This window comes from Myotis lucifugus, unplaced genomic scaffold, assembly GCF_000147115.1.
Source record: "Myotis lucifugus unplaced genomic scaffold, Myoluc2.0 scaffold_351, whole genome shotgun sequence".
In the NCBI taxonomy this organism is placed as follows: Eukaryota; Metazoa; Chordata; class Mammalia; order Chiroptera; family Vespertilionidae; genus Myotis; species Myotis lucifugus.
The window spans coordinates 885,581-904,515 of NW_005871399.1; the positions used below are offsets into that span (position 1 = coordinate 885,581).

At 49.1% G+C, this 18,935-nt stretch overlaps 1 protein-coding gene across 1 annotated transcript in view; it reads left to right on the forward strand.

Moving 5' to 3' along the window:
- The window catches only part of TBXAS1 (thromboxane A synthase 1), a 152,213-nt gene that overhangs the window by 102,889 nt on the left and 30,389 nt on the right, over nucleotides 1–18,935 (forward strand). Inside the window, exons 7-10 of the mRNA XM_006101347.3 lie at nucleotides 1,318–1,406; nucleotides 3,061–3,209; nucleotides 4,879–5,009; nucleotides 8,817–9,128. Of these exons, the coding sequence (XP_006101409.1) occupies nucleotides 1,318–1,406; nucleotides 3,061–3,209; nucleotides 4,879–5,009; nucleotides 8,817–9,128 (681 nt within the window). The remainder of the gene's footprint in view (nucleotides 1–1,317; nucleotides 1,407–3,060; nucleotides 3,210–4,878; nucleotides 5,010–8,816; nucleotides 9,129–18,935) is intronic.

An 18,935-nucleotide genomic window follows, 5' to 3' on the forward strand; every position in this document is an offset into this window, starting at 1 on the left:
AGAGGAGAGGAGAGGAGAGGAGAGGAGAGGAGAGGAGAGGAGAGGAGAAGAGGAGAAGAGAAGAAGAGGGGAGGGGAGGGGAGGGGAGGGGAGGGAAAAGTTAGATTTTGCCTCAATACAATATACCTCCTAACATTTTAGGACTTTTTCCAAATGTCTCAAGACTTTATCAACAAAGAGTGGATCTTACGTAAACATTAATATCCATTCATTCATTCATCATTCATTCATTCAACAAATAATTACTATGTGCCAGGCACTGTCCTGGGTACCAAAGACACAAAAATGGACAAAAATCTCCTGTACCCAGAGGAATTTATATTCTTGTGTCAAAAAGGTAAACTCTAAACATAGATAACATTTCAAAATATGTTTTCCAAAGAAATGCTCAGAACAATGTAGTCCAGCATGTCGCTTTCCCTGTGATGTTGCTCTAGAACGTGCCCTGGATAAAACGGCTCCTCTCAATGCTTCTAACTTGGCTTTCACGTGGGTGCCCATCAGGCTCCAATAAGAATCCCACCCACTCAAGCCCGCCTGTGGTGGGGTCAAAGTGGTGGGCAGCCAAAGTGAGATCTAAATTTGTGGAAGCTGGATAATTAGTTACATGAATGTGCGTATGCTCATGACACCATTCTCTCTCTTAGAAAATTTCCATAATAAAAATATTTTACTATTAAAAGAGAAATTCAGCAACCATCCTGTGTGGGCATAAAGGGCCTCTTGAAGTCACGGGTTCCCCTGATTTGAAGGTTATGAGCAATTTAAGCAGAAATGAACAACCAGCCATCAGAAATGCTCTAAGAATGACTTTGTATTGAATGAGAAGTATGGAAAGGGGCAACCTTAGTTCCTTGGGCTACTCGGATTTTCTATTTTAGTGGAAGATCTAAAGTATAATTGAAACCAAGTTAACATGGATTTGGGCTAATTCCAGAGATAGTACATATGGATTGCGGTCTATTTACTCTCTAATGCTAACCAAATGTCATGAAACCAAATACAGATTGTCATTTCCATCGCAGCACTTAACGATCATTTTCACAATTATTTCACAGCATTTACTCTACATCCCTTCTTCTTTTTGCTTCCAAAAAAAAAACAGATTGCTTAAGCTAAAATAGAAATTTTACAGCTATTGTATGTCATGATTTCTGTGAATTTTAGCCCTTCCTCTTGAATCTTAGCTGCATGAACATTATCTTCAAAACAATATCCATTTTCCAGGAAGCACCACACATAACCTCTTTATCTGCAGCTACTGTAGGCATGCTCCCCGCATGGTGTCCTAATTACACCTTTGTTATCCGCTATCAGATGACGCCCCTCATCAGCCAAGCCTGCGACCTGCTCCTGGCTCATCTAAAACGCTACGCGGAATCTGGGGACGCTTTCGACATCCAGAGGTAAGGGCTGCCTTACAGGTGAGAAGTCCCACTTTCTAATCGCTGCTCCTTGTAACGGTACATAATTACTGGACAATGACCTCGGGACCAGCAGAGGATGGAAATGCTAAAAGCTCATAAAAGCACGGGCGGACTGACCAATGAGTAGACATGAAACCCGTATGCAACGTGAAGCAGATGTGAACGCAGCCCAGGGGAGGTGCGGCATGTGGAGGGAAGCCTCGAGCGGGCAGTGGTTTGTGAGTGGACTTGTCCGCTAACCTCTGCAAACCTAGGAGTGGGCAGGATACACCCGGGCAGAAAGGACAGGGTCCTGGGAAAAGTCCCTGCATTTCCACTTCCGGAGAAATTGAGGTGCACCTCAGCCTCGAAGCCACGATTTAGCGGGGACACCAAATTTAAATGACTGACGATCTGACTCTCTCCCAGTTGTCCTATGCTCACTGATGGTAGACAAGGGGTAAGGTGGGGGCGGCAGATAAGCCAGAAGCTGACTCATTTTTATTATCATTGCTAATAAAATGATAACATAATCACCACTGGCATTTACATTGTACCCTGTTGTTTACACAATTCTCTTGTACACATTCTCTCTGGTCATGAGATGCGTGAGTTGGCCAAAGATAAGGTGGGCACAGCAGCTATTAAAGCAGAGTAAACAACTCTTAAAACCCTTAAATCTTCCATCATTGGGATCAGATGAAATCACATTCAGTTGTCAAATTGTTTCTGCAACAGGAGCAGGGAGATGTGTAATCAACTGTAGGGACATTTTCAATAACAGCAGTCAAAATAAAATAAGTCGTCTGGAGACGTCATTTACTCCTCATGGTTGGTCATAGAATTTATGAGGAAGAGGAAGTAGGTATGGGCCTACATCAAGCCCTGAAAATAGTCCTTTTAATTACAAAGGGATATGAATACCCAGTTGCTGGCCCTTTTAGAATAACAGAAAAAAAGATCACTCTAGTTTAAATGGCCATTTGGGGGCAGGCATCCCAGAGCCCGAGAAGTTCATTTTTCTGGAGCTACTGCCAGACACTTTCCCATCTGTTTGTTTCTAAAATACAACGTGTGTTTTCTGTAATAATATAATATGTTCATGAAGCTGGTTCCAAAGTTTGTCTTGTATTTCTTTGAGAGTGACGGGCCTCTGTTTTTTTTTTTGTTTGTTTGTTGCCCTTATGAAAACTGTAAACCCATGAGGAGGGAGCAGGGATAAAGCTAATACAACTAGACAAGCAGGCTGTTAATTCATTCATCACAATTTGCTCTGTCTCGATTGATCATCAGATGCTGGCTCTGAGCAGCTTTGGGGTGACATGCATAGGCTTTGGGTCCACTGTTTTCCCTCCATCGCGGGAGGAAATTTACAGCGCAGTTTGGTGTCGGACCGTGTCTGGCTGATACAGCCTGGAAGTTGCGTGACGCTGTCCCCGCTTCCCATCTGTGTTCAGATCAGCTCCTGGTGGTGTCTTGTGTCTCCTCTGATATTCCGCTGTCCCTGCTCAGAGGGTCTAAGCCCAGCCACTTCCTCCCACCCCCTCCCTCAGGCCTGCAGGAAGCTCCTCTTTGGAGTAAGTGGACGATGGAGTCCGACGGGTGGGCCGATGGCAGAGTCCTCTTGAAATTCAAATGGGTCCCTCTCCCGTAGGTGCTACAACTGCTACAGCACGGATGTGGTGGCCAGCGTCGCCTTCGGCACCCGGGTGGACTCCCAAAAGGCTCCCGAGGACCCCTTTGTGCAGCACTGCAGGCGGTTCTTTGCCTCCTCCATCCCCAAACCTCTCCTGGTTTTAATCTGTACGTACAGCCCCTGCCAAGGGCGGGGACACTGGGCTACTGCCAGGTGGGCAGAGCCTGGGCACGTGGGTGGTGCTGGCGGCTCTCAGGACCCGGCCTCTGCCGCTAGGAACGGTGCTCAGGGTCTCTGGGAGTCACCCTGCAGGGTCTGCCAAGCAGAGGCCTGGTCTCCCCAGAGCCACTTCTTACCCGCCCAGGTGGCCTCCCTCACCCCCGCCAGCCACCGGGAGAACAGCAGCCGAGCCCTCTGCGGAGTGTGTTGCATGCATTGCCTCAGGAAGGGCTTGAATTCATCCTGTAAGAGAGGTGTTCTCATCCCCATTTTATAGATGGGAAAACCGAGGCTTAGAAAGGCAAAGCCGATGCTGGAACCCAAAGCCTTTCCCGGGCATATCTCTCCCCGCCAGTTAAATCCTCCGCAGAAGACTTCTCTGCCTGAGGCCCAACACACAGCAAACTAGATCAGATGTGACAGGTGGCGTGCAGGTGACCTAATGCCACGGACACCAGTCAGTTTACTTTCCTTTTAGAAGTGAGTTTTTACCCTCTGGCCAATTCCAGTATCTTCTTGCTTTTACAAGAGTATCGAAGTGTTGAGTTTATTGTTATTATTGCCATCATTTCTAACCATTTGCAGGGCTGGTAAATTTTATTCATTCCTCGGTCAGTTTCATTTCCATTTCTGAGTCAATGTCTATGGACATTGCTCTGCACTGACATTGTAGGAGGAGTTGCAAAGGGGGTCAAGCATCGTCCTCCTTTGCCCCCCACCCCTGCACCTCAGGGAGCTGCTCCAGCTGAGTGGCCCCTCTTGCCATCAACCGCAGGGAGGTGGTTCCATGGTCCCACGCTGCTGCCGCTCAGCTCTCTGCCACTCGGAGCCCGTCTCCCTGCCGTGTCTCTGGTTCAGGCTCTGGTTCATGAAAATGGGCAGAGCATTCGGGTCCAGAACTGCCCTCCCCAGCCCGGCTTCCGCACAATACCTGTGCACAGTAGGCCCACTGTGAACGCCGAGGAGCTAAACCAAGCCCAGTTCCCTGTCACCACCCAGGAGGTGATAAGCATCCCTGACCCAGGTAGCCCTGTCCCAAGGGCATGGCAGCAATGGCCCAGGCTGCACATGACACACAGGGGAGGCGCCCACAGGGGGTGGGGCCAGCATCCTTGCCAGCAGCTGTGGCGGCAACACTTAGGGACGATTCAAGTGGTAGCTCTGGGGACAATTATCCAGTGGGGGCGGGGGGATGCAAATGGCCAGAAAGCTGAGAAAGTAGATCAGCTTCTCCCACTTGCTAAGACTTGAAACATGGCCTGCACTCTGTTCTTTCTTGATGAAATACAAAGAGCGTGGGCCCTCATATCTACGGCCTGGAAAATTAATTTCGAGGCATGAGATTGACTTCTGGAGGGGAAGATGGAAGTGGGGATTCAGTCGTATGAGTGTTTATCAATGTGCAAGGAGCGGCGAGGAGTCCAGGGGTGGAATGAGATGCGGCCCCTCCCCGAGGAGCCAGTATCGAGGAGCGAGGAGCGGCAGTTCAGAGGGGAAGACGGGCCTTCAAGCGACTCTAATTCAAGGCCGGGGCTTGCTTCCTGGCAACAGGCCTCTAACAGCCTTGGTTTATTATCGCCCCCCCTTTCAGTGCCATTTTTGTTTTTCTCTTTCAAGTATCATTTCCATCCATAATGGTCCCACTGGCCCGGATTCTGCCCAATAAGAAGCGAGATGAACTGAACAGCTTTTTTAACAAACTCATTAGAAATGTGATTGCCTTGCGGGACCAGCAAGCAGCAGAAGAGGTAACGTGCTTTAATAGGACACAGCTTCGAAATGGAATGGAACCTAATTTGGCATCGCTCGTGGTCTCTTTTTTCTCTCTCCCCTCCCTGCCCCACCCACGGCACCCTGCTGTCCTGCATGGGGCTCCCACCCAGAGCTTTCCAGGGGCAGTAGAAAGAAAGGAGGAGGGTCGAGGAGGAGCAAACAAGGCGAGAGAGAGCAGGCGGGAGGCACTGTGGGGAGAGGCCCGGACAATCTGTCCACACTCCGAGGTCAGTAGAATTAAAGCTGCCCCCCAACCTCACCACCTATTTCAAGCATCACCCCTCGCACAGGTCAGAGCTGCCCCCAGACGAATTCTCCAGATAAATGTGCTTTTCATCAGCATATTCTTTACATTGAAAAATGGCAAGAATGAGGTTTACAGCACGAGCAGCATCAATATTAGAGAGGAGGCAGGGAGCCCTCACCAGTCCCACACTCCCTTCGGCTCCCAGAATGCTCCTACATAACCTGTGGCTGGGGGCCCTCTCCTGCTTCATCGGGGACCCAAGATTTCTTCCCTCCTCACAGACTTGCACCACGCTCGGCACCAAGTAGGGACTGAGTAAAATATGTGTCCATTGAACGTGGCTGAGAATGGAAGTAGGGATTTTTAATGTTAGGGAAAATAATTTCCATGTTGGATATGCTGGTAGCATATGCAACGCTATGCTTTAAGGGGCCTGTTACATTCAAGAAAGTTGCTTAAAAGAGAAAAAAAAAAAAACAAGGCAAAATGTCTTATACAAAATTGACTTGGGCACAATGTCGCTCTCAAGGGGTTTCCTCAAAGGCTGGGTGGCTCAGAGGATTGACAAGGAAAGGGCATGAGGCCCAATGGTGGCAGCCTTGGCGGAGGATGAAATCGGGGGCAGGCTGCATGCGCGGAGCTGGCTCGGGGAGCAGCAGCCTCGCCCCGCCCAGCTGTGTCCTCTAGAGTCTGGGCAGCAAAGGTATCCAGGTCCAGCAGCTGGGGAAGGTGTAGACAAGCTCATCGCCCCTGGGCCCACACCACCACGAACTCAACTGGATGCCCCGGCAGGTGTGGGAGGATGACCTAACGGGCACCCCGGCCAGGCTCTGCGGCCTAAAGAGACAGGGCACTCAGCCAGGGTCCGCTTTCTCGGGAGTGAGGCTGGGGCCTGGGGCAGGAGAGGGGGGAAAGCCCCATTTTCAAACCTCAGTGCTGCTCGAAAGGTGTGGGTGTGAGTGAGCATTTGGTCACTCACACCCAACCCCCCTTGCCCCAACTCCGCCTGGAACCCACCGGCTGAGGAGTCAGGCCGAGATTCTCAAACTGTCGCACCCGAGTGGCTTACGAAGAGGTGAGGGTTATTAAAGATCCAATTACTGGAATTGCCTCGAGCTTTTCCTTTTATAAACTCGAGAGCTATTTGTTTCAAACAATGAGTTGATCTGAGGAAAAACCTCCCGACCACAAATCCAGGACTGCCCGTGTCAAGACAGGGCTATACGGTTACTAAGAAAACTCACTTGAAACCCATCTGAACTCTGCAGACATTCCATCAAGCAGATGTGTGTTTGCGCAGTGGAAAATGCGGCACAGATGTTAAAAGGTAAATATTTTTCTAAGCTCTAGCCGATGGGTGGATTAGACACCTACATCTATCAGGGTGCGTATTTTTCTTGGATATAATCATAAACCAGCCGTGTTCGGGTCCTAAATGGGCAGTGTTCGAATAGCCTGGTGATGCAGTGCAAATAAAAGCAAGCCATCCGCACTAATGCCCCTCTCCAGGCCGGGGCCCCAGAGAGCAGCCCTTTCTGGCCTCCGTAGCTGGAGGTTAAGACTGATTTGTAGAAGGCTCGAAGGCCCTCTAGCAGCCTGCCTCGGCGGGGAGGCGAGGAAAGGATGCCAGCTGCGTCTGCCCCTGGGAAACTCCAATAGCGTGGATGTGCTTGTGCGCCCCCTCCTCTCATCGCCTCACCCCACCCCAGCAAAGCCACGAGCAAGCCTCAGGGACCACAACTGTATCACAGGCCGAGGAGTTTCAGACACGCCCGCTGAGAGGCCTGCGGATATTCTGGGGTCCCAGGCCGGCATCCAGGAGCTGAGGTAGCAGAGGGGATCACCTGCCATGCATGCCGTTATGCCCCCACCTTGGCCCCACGGGACCAGAGCTAGCAGTGGGGCCACCACAGCCATCCAGGTGTTGACCAAGCAGCAGGAAGGAAGCTGGGGTAAGCCATCCCTTGAGGATGCCATTGGGAAAGCGGAATGAGCAGGGCCAGGGTAGAAAGAGGCAGCCAACTGGGCTGGCCCTTTGCTATTCTCTCCACTGTTCCAACCCGAGCGGGCTGGCCAGACACCGAGGCCCTGCCTCTTTGGTCTCCAGGTTCTTGACACCCATGCCTCGCTGTGAGCCCTGCTGGTATCTCAGCAGACACCTCCCAAGGTCACCAACCTGGGAAGCAGAAGAGCTGCAAAGGTCTCATGATCCAAGGTGGCTGCTCCAAACAGCATGTCGTTGTCAGCAAATCCAGCACAGCCTTCCTCAGAATGCATTCAACGCGCTGCATTTTTATTTACGGAGCTGTGTGTGTTGCGTGCCCAGCATGCACTCCGCACAAGACCAAAACTGAGGGGGGGGAGGGGGTGCAGGGTCCTGCCCTGGAGACACTCCTATTTTTATAGAAGGAAGAAAGCAGCCACACGGGAAATAACAGCCATCTTTAAGGATGGAGTTAAGTGCTCATGTGTGTGACACAGATTATTCAGGCAATAGAAACCCAGAAGCCAATAAACTGAGGAAACTCTACAACAAGCAACGTACTTTAAAATTAGAATGTGTTGGTGGTGGTTCTGATACTCTCCTTTTGCTGTTTAATTCTATAAACATCTGAGAAGAGTAACCTATTGTTTGCCACTCGTCCGTTAAAGAGCTTTTCAGAGAAGGGATGTGCCAGGGACATACTCCGTCAAGGCTAAGGCCACATGTAAGCGCTTCTATGGTTACAATTAGTGATAGTAAAACTATAAAGAAGATAAGGGAAAATGGCAAGACAGCTCTTACCACTTAAATGGCTAGTGATTACTGAGGGAAAAACAGAGCCCGAGATGAGGAGGCTAGGCTAGGAGATGCAGAACGCAGGCTGGAGACTTTGAAGACAAGCTTCACCAAAGCTAGTCTCCCGCCCCCCACCCCCCAACCCCCACCCCGCCTCCAGGTTCTGTTAACTTCCTGCTGGTGAGAAAAACATGGCCATCATAGAAGCCCTGAACTGGGTATGAGTGAACAATGGAGCACATACTTTGACTTAAATCTACATGATGTTGTATTTGTTTTATTGTTAGAAAACCAACCAGCCAATGAATAGTACAAACATGAGTAAAGTACTAAAAGCCCCCTGGTTCTCCCATCTCCTCCAGCTCACTGGGAGCTGTTGAGTATGGATGTTGCTAAAGATTTGCTCTGCAAGGACAAATAGATGCAATTAGGTGCTTTGTACATTGACTGTTTTTACAAATCCTTCCGCAACTTGCTTCGTTCACTCACCAGAGTGGCTTCACATCTTTCTGATCAGCCCAGATAGGCAGACGGCCTCATCTTTTTGACTGCATCACAGCCTGCGCTTGGCTGCACCAGTATGTGGACCAGTGCAGACTGAGGGACATTCAGGGGGCTCTCGCCATCTCAGATCATCCCGCAGCGAGAATCCTTGTCCTATCCTAAAGTTGCATGTCCACGTCCTGTTTTGTGCTGCAAGAAACCCCCCTTATGCGACCCTGGGCCATAGTGTGCATTTCTTCTTTTGTCCCTTAGAGGCGGAGAGACTTCCTCCAAATGGTTCTGGATGCCCGCCATTCTGCCGCCTCCGTGGGCGTGGAGAGCTTTGACATCGTCACACAAGTCTTCTCCCATGAATGCTCGGCGAATCCTTCAGAGAAACACCAGCCCAGACACCCGTCCAAGCCTCTGACCATGGATGAGGTCGTGGGCCAGGCCTTCCTCTTTCTCATCGCTGGCTACGAGATCGTCACCAACACTCTCTCCTTCGCCACCTACCTACTGGCCACCAACCCCGACTGCCAGGAGAGGCTTCTGAGAGAGGTGGACCAGTTTAACGAGAAAAATGTGAGTACGAGTTGGGTCCAGTGGGTCCAGTGGCCCATGTGAAATCCACACAATTGTGTGTTCGTGGAGGTGAAACTTATTTTTGTTAACTGCCTTGCTAACATCACATCCTAAGTTTATAAGATGAAATAGGGCCATTGCCCACATTCTCCATCTCTCTGAGTTAGCAAGTAAGATGTAGTGTTCAGAACAACAGAAGAAAAAAACAAGAAAAAGAAAAACTGTGCTCATGCCTCCCCTGTTTGGGGCCATCCATGAAACCAGGCCTGGTTGCAAAGTCCTCCGTTGGTCAGGGTCAAAGGTCAGGGGTGGGGCAGAAGGTGTTGTTTCCCGGTTTTCTGGCTGTAGAGGTGCCATGCTCAGGTAGGCAGGTGTGAAGGCAGGAGTGGGCATAACGCAGGCTGGGCGAACACAGAAGAGCAGGTCTGTAAATGGAGTCAGGTGAAATGGGGCCTGGTAGTGCCGAGTCCAGATTCTGGTTCTTCCTTCTAGAGGAGGCCCCTCCTTGCTGGACTTGAAGTACATGTTCAAGGGCACTGAGTTAGGCTACTTTATGACGCCATTTTTTTTTCTGGATGCTTATGTGTGTATTGCTCTGACTTATGAGTTGTTAAAGAAAATCATTGTTAAAATATGTGCTTTAAAAGGAGGACCACCATCATAGAAGCCTTTCTACTACATTCTGATGTAATTACTGCATTCACAGTTTTGGGAGGTGGCCCATTCTGTTATTGGAACTATTAGAATTTTTTTTTCATATATTGAGCTGAAAACTGTTTCCCAGAAAATTCTGCTTCTTTCTCCCACTGGGGAACTAAATGCAAGGTTAGCCTTTCTTCTCCAATGCATTACCTGTGTTACTAATTGCTTCAAGTTTTGGCTCATCATGAGCTATGGTCAGCCTAAAGTTCCACGATGTTATGACAAGTGCCAAGCCGGACCTTCCCAATCCACTGCTTATATAATTGATTTTTTTTAAAGCCTAGATGCAAGCGTTTATATTTATTCTTATTATTGCTCAAGTCAGTCAAAATAATTTTGAATCTTGATTCTGCCATCTGTCATATTAGCAATTCCTCCAGCTCTGTGTCATCTGAGACTTGCTAAGCATGTCTCCTATTTCATCCGAGTCATTGATTAAAATGTTGAACAGGACAGGGCTTCCCTCCAGGTTGACATTGATCCATTAATCGATATTCTTTGGGCATGGAGCCTCAACAAGTCATGAATCCAAATCACCCTGCTACCCACTCCCGCCACCTCTCGGCTCCTACTTTATTGATAATTGTGTGACTTTTTTAATTGAGGAGGGGGAGGAGGAACCAAAGATGACTGGGGTACTTGCTGCAAGAGAAATAACAGACACTGAAGGGCACCTCTCTTGGGCCGTATTTGCTGGCAGGTAACAAAACCCCAAATAAAACTGATTTAAAGAGGGGGCGGGGCTTATTAGGACAGAAAATTGAACAACTCAGGAATAGATGTGGCTTCAGGCACATCTTTATAAAGGCCTCCGTGACATGCTCAGGCCCAGGTCTCCAGTTGTTGGTTGTGCTTCCGGAGTACGGCCTCATTCTCAGTTGTGCTCCAAGCAGCCTGCCAACAACATTTGCACTACCGGCTTCCTTGCTCATAATCAATGGAGCAAAGAGTGTATGTGGCCCCAGCTTTTCGGCAAGCGACGTGAGGTTCACTCTGATGGGAATGTGTAGGTCACTGCCCATTCTTGAAGCAACTACTGTGGGGACTGGGGGACAGACGGGCTTGAAGCAATTAATCGCACCCCCAGAGTCAATCATCAAGTTCTATGACTGAGAACTTGGGAGAGCACCTCCCAGGGGAAGTTCCGGTTGTTATCCCAGGAAGGCAGTGAAGACTGGCCTTCAATAAACCAAAGGAAGGTCGAACTAAAGACGTTTAAGCATCTGGAGAGTGGCCAGCCGTTGGCAGATACGGCAGTGGGTTACACAGGTAGAAGTCATGCTCCTTACCTTCGGGGACTTTAATCACTAATTGAAAAATAAAAACAAAAACAACAAAAAATAGGGAAAAAAGAAAAATAAGAAGTTATGTCTATTAAAATAATATCTCCCTTCCAAATAAAACCCTCCAGGGCAATCAAAGGCAGCAAATAATCAAGTCTAGACGGTGTGGTGTGAAGCAGAGAGCATGGGCTCCAGGAGCCTGTCCCACCAGCGCCATCATAACAACATCTGGTTGTGTTCCTCTCACAGGGAGATTTTGATGTAGGCAGTTCCTAGTTACACCTTGAGTAGACAGCTAAGACTCTCAGGGTCCAAATCCCAATTCTAAGAAGAAACAGCGCCCAAAGCCCAACCCCAGTCGTGCAACCCCCCAGGCCATTTTCTTTCTCTAGGTAACAGTTGGGACTGTCTCTGAGAAATAGGAATACAGTGTGTCTTTTTAAAAAATTAAATCTGGTCGTCACAATGGTGCTACTAGTAGTATAGCCTCCCACATGGTATGCACTCAATAAACATTTGTAAGGTCTCTTTTTTTTTCCCTTGTTCTTCCTTCTTTCTTCTTCTTCTCCTTCCGATAATCAGTTTTGTTAATACGGACCATCTGTCAGGATATGGAAGTGCAGATTATATATGTTCACACATTAGATATTTTCCTGAAAATTAGCATGTCAAGAATGACTTGTTATAATTTCCTGCTGGTTTGCATTCAACAAATATTTCTGGAGTGCCAGTTAATGCCAGACTCGGCTTCAGTGGCTACCCAAGGATGGCCTGGCCTGGCTTTTCCATGATGTCCCTGTAGAGCCCCACACGCCCCAGTAGATGGCCTTCCCTTGTATTTGTCAATGAGATCGCTGGATTCGAACCCTACAGTTTCTTTTCCCTGAGTCATATCCTTTTACAGCAACACCCTAGGTGAATCTCATGAAACTTCTGTCCCTCTTTCCAAAAAAAGTGTATATATGTGCCCTGTATCAGTTAGGATTTTTTCTGTTGACAGTTAGAAAACTCAAAGCAGATTGGCTCAGGGGGCTTATTGACCCACATATCAAAGAAATCTGGCCTGGCTGGTGTGGCTCAATGGATTGAGCGCCATCCCATACACCAAGAGGTCACTGGTTCAATTCGTGGTCTGGCACATGCCTGGGTTGTGGACTTGATACCGAGTAGGGGGCGTGCAGGAGGCAGCCCATCAATGATTCTCTCTCATCATTGATGTTTCTCTCTCTCCCTCTCCCTTCCTCTCTGAAATCAATAAAAATATATTTTTAAAAAGTCTGGGGAGATGCAGGGGTTCACACACTGTCGCTGGGACCCTGGGTGTTCTCTCTCCCCATCTCTCAGTCTACTCTGGGCACACTCCATTCTCAGACAGGACTCCCCTAGGGTCTCACGACACCTGTGTAACCAGTATGTGCAACAGTCTGAACTAAGAGGTACAAACATGGAACCATATTGTGTTTTCTCCAGTTATTTCTTTTCAAAGTGCTTTCATGAATCTTCTTTCTCTTTCCTTGATGATACCTCAGACAGATCTCAAAAGTTTCTGGTCATTTTTAGGCATTAAAAGGTCTTAAACCACTCCGGTACAGTTTACAACTTCAGTCTCAGATCCAAGTCAACCCGCTTCCACCCTTTAGCTCAGGCTGACCTGTGGCCTGGGGAAGCTGCCCTGAGGAGGGAGTGTGTCCCTCCTTCCACCCTTCCTCGCCCCCATACCTTGCCCCTTGTGGGCCCCTTCTCCTCCCAGGGTTGGGGCCATCGAACAGATCCCCAAATCCTGCTTAACTGGGGCTTCTCTCTGTGCCTAACTGCAGGGGCCTCTGGCATGGAGAGGATGCTGGTTATGCACAGGCCCCCTGGGACCTCCTCGCTATACCATCCCTGATGGGGGAGGGCGCTCCAGCTCCCACTGCAGCTCCTGCCCACAGCTTCTTGGTGGGGGGTCTCCTGGTGGCAGTCAGCCCTCTTGAACAGCTTTGATGCCGTCCTCAGTGCCCACGTGGCCCACAGGAGGCACACCCACAGTGGCTGCTCCCTCCAGGTCCCCTCTCTCTGCCCTGACATCTCTCCCCAGTTACTTTTCTTGTGCTTACATGGGCAGAGAGGGCAAATGGGCAATTCTGCTACATCAGCCGGCGACCACCTGGAGAATGGCACACCGGCTCAGGCAGCTGCCCCGCTCTGCAGAGTGGTTCCATCCGAGACCCCTCCCTTGGCTCGGGACGGGGAACGCATCCTCTCTAGGCCAGTGATGGTGAACCTTTTGAACTCGGCGTGTCAGGATTTTGAAAAACCCTAACTTAATTCTGGTGCCGTGACACATATAGAAATTTTTTGATATTTGCAACCATAGTAAAACAAAGACTTATATTTTTGATATTTATTTTATATATTTAAATGCCATTTAACAAAGAAAAATCAACCAAAAAAATGAGTTCACGTGTCACCTCTGACACACGTGTCATAGGTTCGCCATTACTGCTCTAGGCTGATGGCTCCCTCTCCTCCCCTCAGAGGCCGAGGCTCAGGGGTAGAAGAGAGCAGATTCGGGTCCAGCACGAAACAGCAAGAGTCTCTTTCCTGGAAATCTCAGGGAGAGTATCATGGCATCTCCCTGACAGACTGGGTCCCAGCCCAGCCCCCAACCAATCACCGCGGCCGAGAACATGACCCTTTGGTTGGCTTACACCCGAGTCCCTGCTCCATCGCTGAAGGTGGTGTCCTTCCGATTTCCAGTGGATCCCCAAACCTCTGTTACTGGAAGTGGGGGGAATGAATGCCAAGTCGCCAGAAAACAGTGTGTCCTCCGTGTACAGAGACTCCGTGGCTCCCTGATAGAAGCTCCCGCTTTCCAATTTCTTGTTGTGCAGTCACACCCACCTTCCTCTGAACTTCTAAAAACTAACTTTCCAAAGGCAGCGGTACAAGCCCAACCGCGCTTAATGCTGCCCGCTGTTTGTGCTTGTAAATGATCTGCTCTCGTGAACTTCCTGCAAAGGATGCAGCTTTTCATACTGGAGCCAGTCGCCGCTTCCCTGCTGGTAGAATGAAGCCCGGCAGACAGCTGGCCTCGTTGCATCCTGTCCCAGTCAAGGTGTGAAATTGTCAGAGGTGAAAGGCAGTGATGCAGGTGCTGTACCTTGAGCAGAATGGAACTTCTGGCACATGTATCGATACTCAAAGGTCTTCCTTCACTACCGAGGATTCTCTTATACTACATGCCTTACAGCTCGAACATTCTGCCCAGTGCCACGCTATCTCTCACCACCTGTTTTGACCCAAGTGACCTTGACTGCCTTTCTCCTTTCAGGGCACAGGTGTCTGTTTCAGTTTATAGTACAGTTATACCCACTTTACCTTCACGCCTCTAGGCTGCTTCATTAAGCCGTCTGTGTTTTCTTCCGAATCGTCTGGCTTTGGACTTTTGTCTGGCTTTCCTTCCTCTCATTCCCCATCAAATTGCGGCTTAAAACCTTCTTTCTCAAGTCACCCAATCTCTTGGAGAGCTCTCTCTTTTCTCCGTGGCTTCTTCGTCATATTGAAGAGGAGGTACGTTCATTAAATTCGAGTTGAGAAGGGAAAGATTTGTAGCACTTGTGCCACGCGTAACATTAAGAAAGCACACCAGTGATTTAATAAGACCTTTGTGATGTGGACGCTTCATTGTGTTCTCCAATATCTAATTTTGAGAAGGATGAGAGAGAGAAAACAACTTTCCATATAAATTGTTTTTGCTATAGCGTTAGCACTTTATGTGGAAATTATCGACTTTTGATCTAAACCATTCTCTTTTTTCTCGTCGGTGCCGGACTGTGCCAGCCAAAAATTTATGACCCATTTTCCTTCCGCTTAATTGTTGTTATAAATCTGTGCAGAACCCAGTTGTAAATTTATCACAAATTGGGCTAGATTGATAGATAGCCTCTCTTTAGGGTAATTTGAACATAGTTATGCCTTAGAAGGAAGGCCAAATTCTGAAAATTTCTCTTGAAGAGCTGCTTTGTAACCATTATAAATATCTAATTAAAATGAACTCACTCTTTTTCTTGTAAGGATAAAAGGGCGTTCCGTGCTGGGTATTTCAGCTGATTAGCTCATGCTGCTCATGTGAGCAAGGTTGAGGATTTGTTCCTTGAAGCAGCCAGGGGATCTCAAAGGAAAATAGCATATTCTGTGGCTACATTAAAAGAAAAAATAAAGAGCCATTTGCCTCCAACTAGCTGTTTCATAAATATACATCCTTTGTAACAGGGGGAGGGTTCGTGGAAAAAATGCAAGTAGCTTAACAGAAACTTATCCTCACTCTGGGGGAAAAAAATATCTCCCACTTTGGATCCCACCCAGGGCAAATTTTCAGGATCATGTCCACACAGGGAGTAGGGCATAGGTGACTTTAAGTGAAGAACTGGAAATGGGTTTCCCTCCTGGGAAGGGTTCCTGCCGAGGTCTGCTCGGGTCTTGCTGTCCCACATTTAGGAGGACACATTCAGGTGCTCCCCAGCCACACGGGGCAGTAGAGGTTCATCTGACGCATCCCTTCCCTACAGATCCTAACTGCACAGCAGAACACAGATCAATGAGGCACAAGGAAAGATGTAGGAGCAAAGGACAACTTGCAGCCCGAGAGCCAAACTATAAAACAAGACAAGAACTGGGACACGGGCAGGGCCACAGACGGCAGCACCAGACAGAGGTGGAGCTTCTCCAAGTTTAATGTGGGGAGTTTGTTACCTGCAGGTGCTGACTCACAGGTGTGGGGCGGGGCCTGAGATTCTGCATTCCCAGCAAGCTCCCAGGTGGTGTGGCGGCTGCTGGTCCATGGCCCGCCCTGCGATCAGCCAGGTCCTAACACCTACCCCATCTCTCTCGGTTGTGATGTATGTAGCAAGTAACTGTTTCTCCTGATAGTTAACGTACTGATGTTCTGCAGTGATCTACCTTTTGTTAATAAATGAAAACAGCCTCAAAATGATTCCAAAAATAAGCATGCCACTCTCACATTATTGAGTGAGAGATAAAGTGATGAGGGAATTACCCAAATCCTGGGTGTTTTTAGAAGTGTGTTGCCCATAACCCTAAAACTGTCTGGCCTCCTTAAACAACTTTCTCCAGGGTGGGAAGCTAGGGAGAGCTCTGGAGTGGATGGAAGGTCACTTACAAGGCAGATGGAGATGGCCGCCAGAGCCTTCTCTCGGGGTGCACGTGCACTCGGGGGCCCTATCACATCCAGCAGGCACCCGACAGGTCAGATCTTCTAGGCAGGGGGCTGTGTCTGGACCGCAGCTCCCCGATGAGCCCTTAGTGTAGATGCCAATCAAGAGGCCACGTCCAAGTATTGTGATCAAAGCAACTCCCCTGATGCGGCTTCCCTGGGAGCCTAGAGCAAACCTGTACTATCCTCGCTGCAGAAACAGGAGCCTCAGTGGGGGCCCTTGGAATGTGTCCAACATGCCCACTTTCTGTCCTTCATTCTGGAAGTGTCTGCCCCCAGAGAAGTAGGCTCTCTCACCCTTCCCTGGCATCCCAACACCGAATAGCAGCGCAGAGAAGTCTTGACGGCCTGCAAGAGAGGCCTCCCGGTGTGTGTACCTGGAACTCCATCTTGGAAGCTACCATAGGTGGCCCTGCTACCACAGCACCCACTCCAGGAAGGAAGAAGGAAGACAGGGTGCAGGGCACTTCTGTGCCCCATCAGTAGACAACTCAAGCGTCCCCAAAGCGGGGTGACCAGTCAATCTGGATCAGGTGGCAGAGCCCAGTTGTCCACTGCCCATGTGGTTATTAGACACACACTATAGCCTTTGCGATCCAGGTCATCTGCCCATTCTCTCGTTGGGGACACCTGCAGGAAGGTAGACTGTGCCTCTCTGTGGCCATGTGTGCTGTGAATGTGTGCTGCTCAGGGCCAAGGGCTCCCTCTGCCACCACCCAGGGGTCCACTCTTCCACATTGTCAGGGACAGTCAAAACCCATGCCCACCTGACCACTGCAGAAACTGACCCACTTTGACTTTGAACTGCTCCCAGGGGCCTTGGCAGTGGCAGCCACACCCCCAGGCCTTGTGGATCCTGCCTCTTCTTCTCTTTCTTCTCCCTTTTCCTCTGGCCCCACTTCCTGGATTTCTCTTCTCTCTCCTCTATAAGATTCGCAGCACTATTTCGTCTTCTTGATTCTTGTTCTGGCTCTGTTCCCCGAGGTCCAGAGAGACACAGAGCTTCCTGCTTCACCTCCTGACCCACTGTCCCCTTGGGGCCCCTGGCTGTCCCAGAGCCTGTAAATTTGCATAGTGATGTCTTGTGTGCATCCAGCGTGGATGGTCAAGTGGGAGGCGGGTTGAAGAGCAGGAAGAACGTGCGGGTGTGTTTCTGGGCCACCAGGCTTAATCAGGTGTAGCACTTGAGCACTTGCAATTTTTAGCAATTAATGCTCCGAGTCCCCCTCCGCCTTGAGTCCCTGAGGAGCAATTCTGTCTCGGCAGAGGGAGAGGTGACCTGCAAAGAGATGGTCCTCCTGGGAATGGACCACGCCAACCAGCATATATGTGGCGACTCAGAGTATTTTATTCTCACTACCTGGGCCTCTGGGCTGAGCTTTGCTAAGACAAAAAGCTGCCGGGGTCGGTTCACATCAATCCAGAAAAGCAAGAATTAAAAATAAACTTGGGGAAGTGAGCTCTGCAGGTGAAGCGTTGCATTCTGTGGGCCCACTTGACATGGAGCTGGATTCTCAGCTGAATGGCTCATTTATCTGACTACTGCTCGCATTATAGGCTCTTCAAACATCAAAAATATGGGTTTTATGCCCAACAAATGCTCTTGGAATAAGGAATAAACACACACATTTAAATAAAAAACAAAAGTCACTGGACTCTGCTGACCAAACCATTTGTCTACCTGTGGAGCCGAGTGGTATCGGCCGGGGCAAACTTACTAGTAAAGACTCCTACCCCCTGAGGACCCAACCCGTCACCAGGATTGGGATTTCACAATGGTGTCCCCACAGGACTCCCGGGGGCTACTTCACACACCCACCACTTCATGCCCAGAACTGTCTCATCAAAGGAAGGAAGGAAGGAACCGGATGGCTCTGAGGGGATCTCAGGGGCCATCTAGGGCAGCCTTCCATCGAGGACAGAGGTCTGAGAGATCATGTCACTCTGCTTGAATGCTCCCAGGAACGGGGAATTTATTACCTATGGCCCCCCTGTTGTCCTTGATAAAGTTCTTCCTACCTCAAGTTGAAATCTGTCCTCACTAATTGCCCACCTACTCACCCTTGTCTCTCCTCTCTCGGTTCATGGTATTTATCTACTAGCAGTCAGCAAATTAATAGCTTCTCCCTGGGGCGTGGGGAGCTACTTCCACCCCCACTAACAGCCAGTCACTGGGCATCTCAGAGACAGAGGGGAGAAGAAAAATTGGAAAATCAGTAAAGAATAAGGGGCCTTTCTAAAGTGTTTGCTTGTGGTGTGGTCCGTACATTTAATTTAGTCTCAGTTTTCTGGTAAATCTGTTTTGCCCCAGGGCTGTGGATAGCATTATGTTTGTGGTGTGTGGGTGCGTGCGTGCACGTGTTCATGCGTGCGTGTGTGTGTGTGTGTGTGTGTGTGTAGCATTCTGTGTTACAGCTGAATATGGTGTGTGTGAAAACATCAACTGCATGAGCCTGTGCAGCCAGGCATATGAATCTTCCAGATCAGAAAGGATATTTGACTCCCCTATGAGTTGCAATGTGTAAGGTTTATAGAGTTAAGCACTTAGAATTCTGTCTTTAAAATTTAAATATTTAGATTGGGTCCCTAGGACACAAAACGCAATGC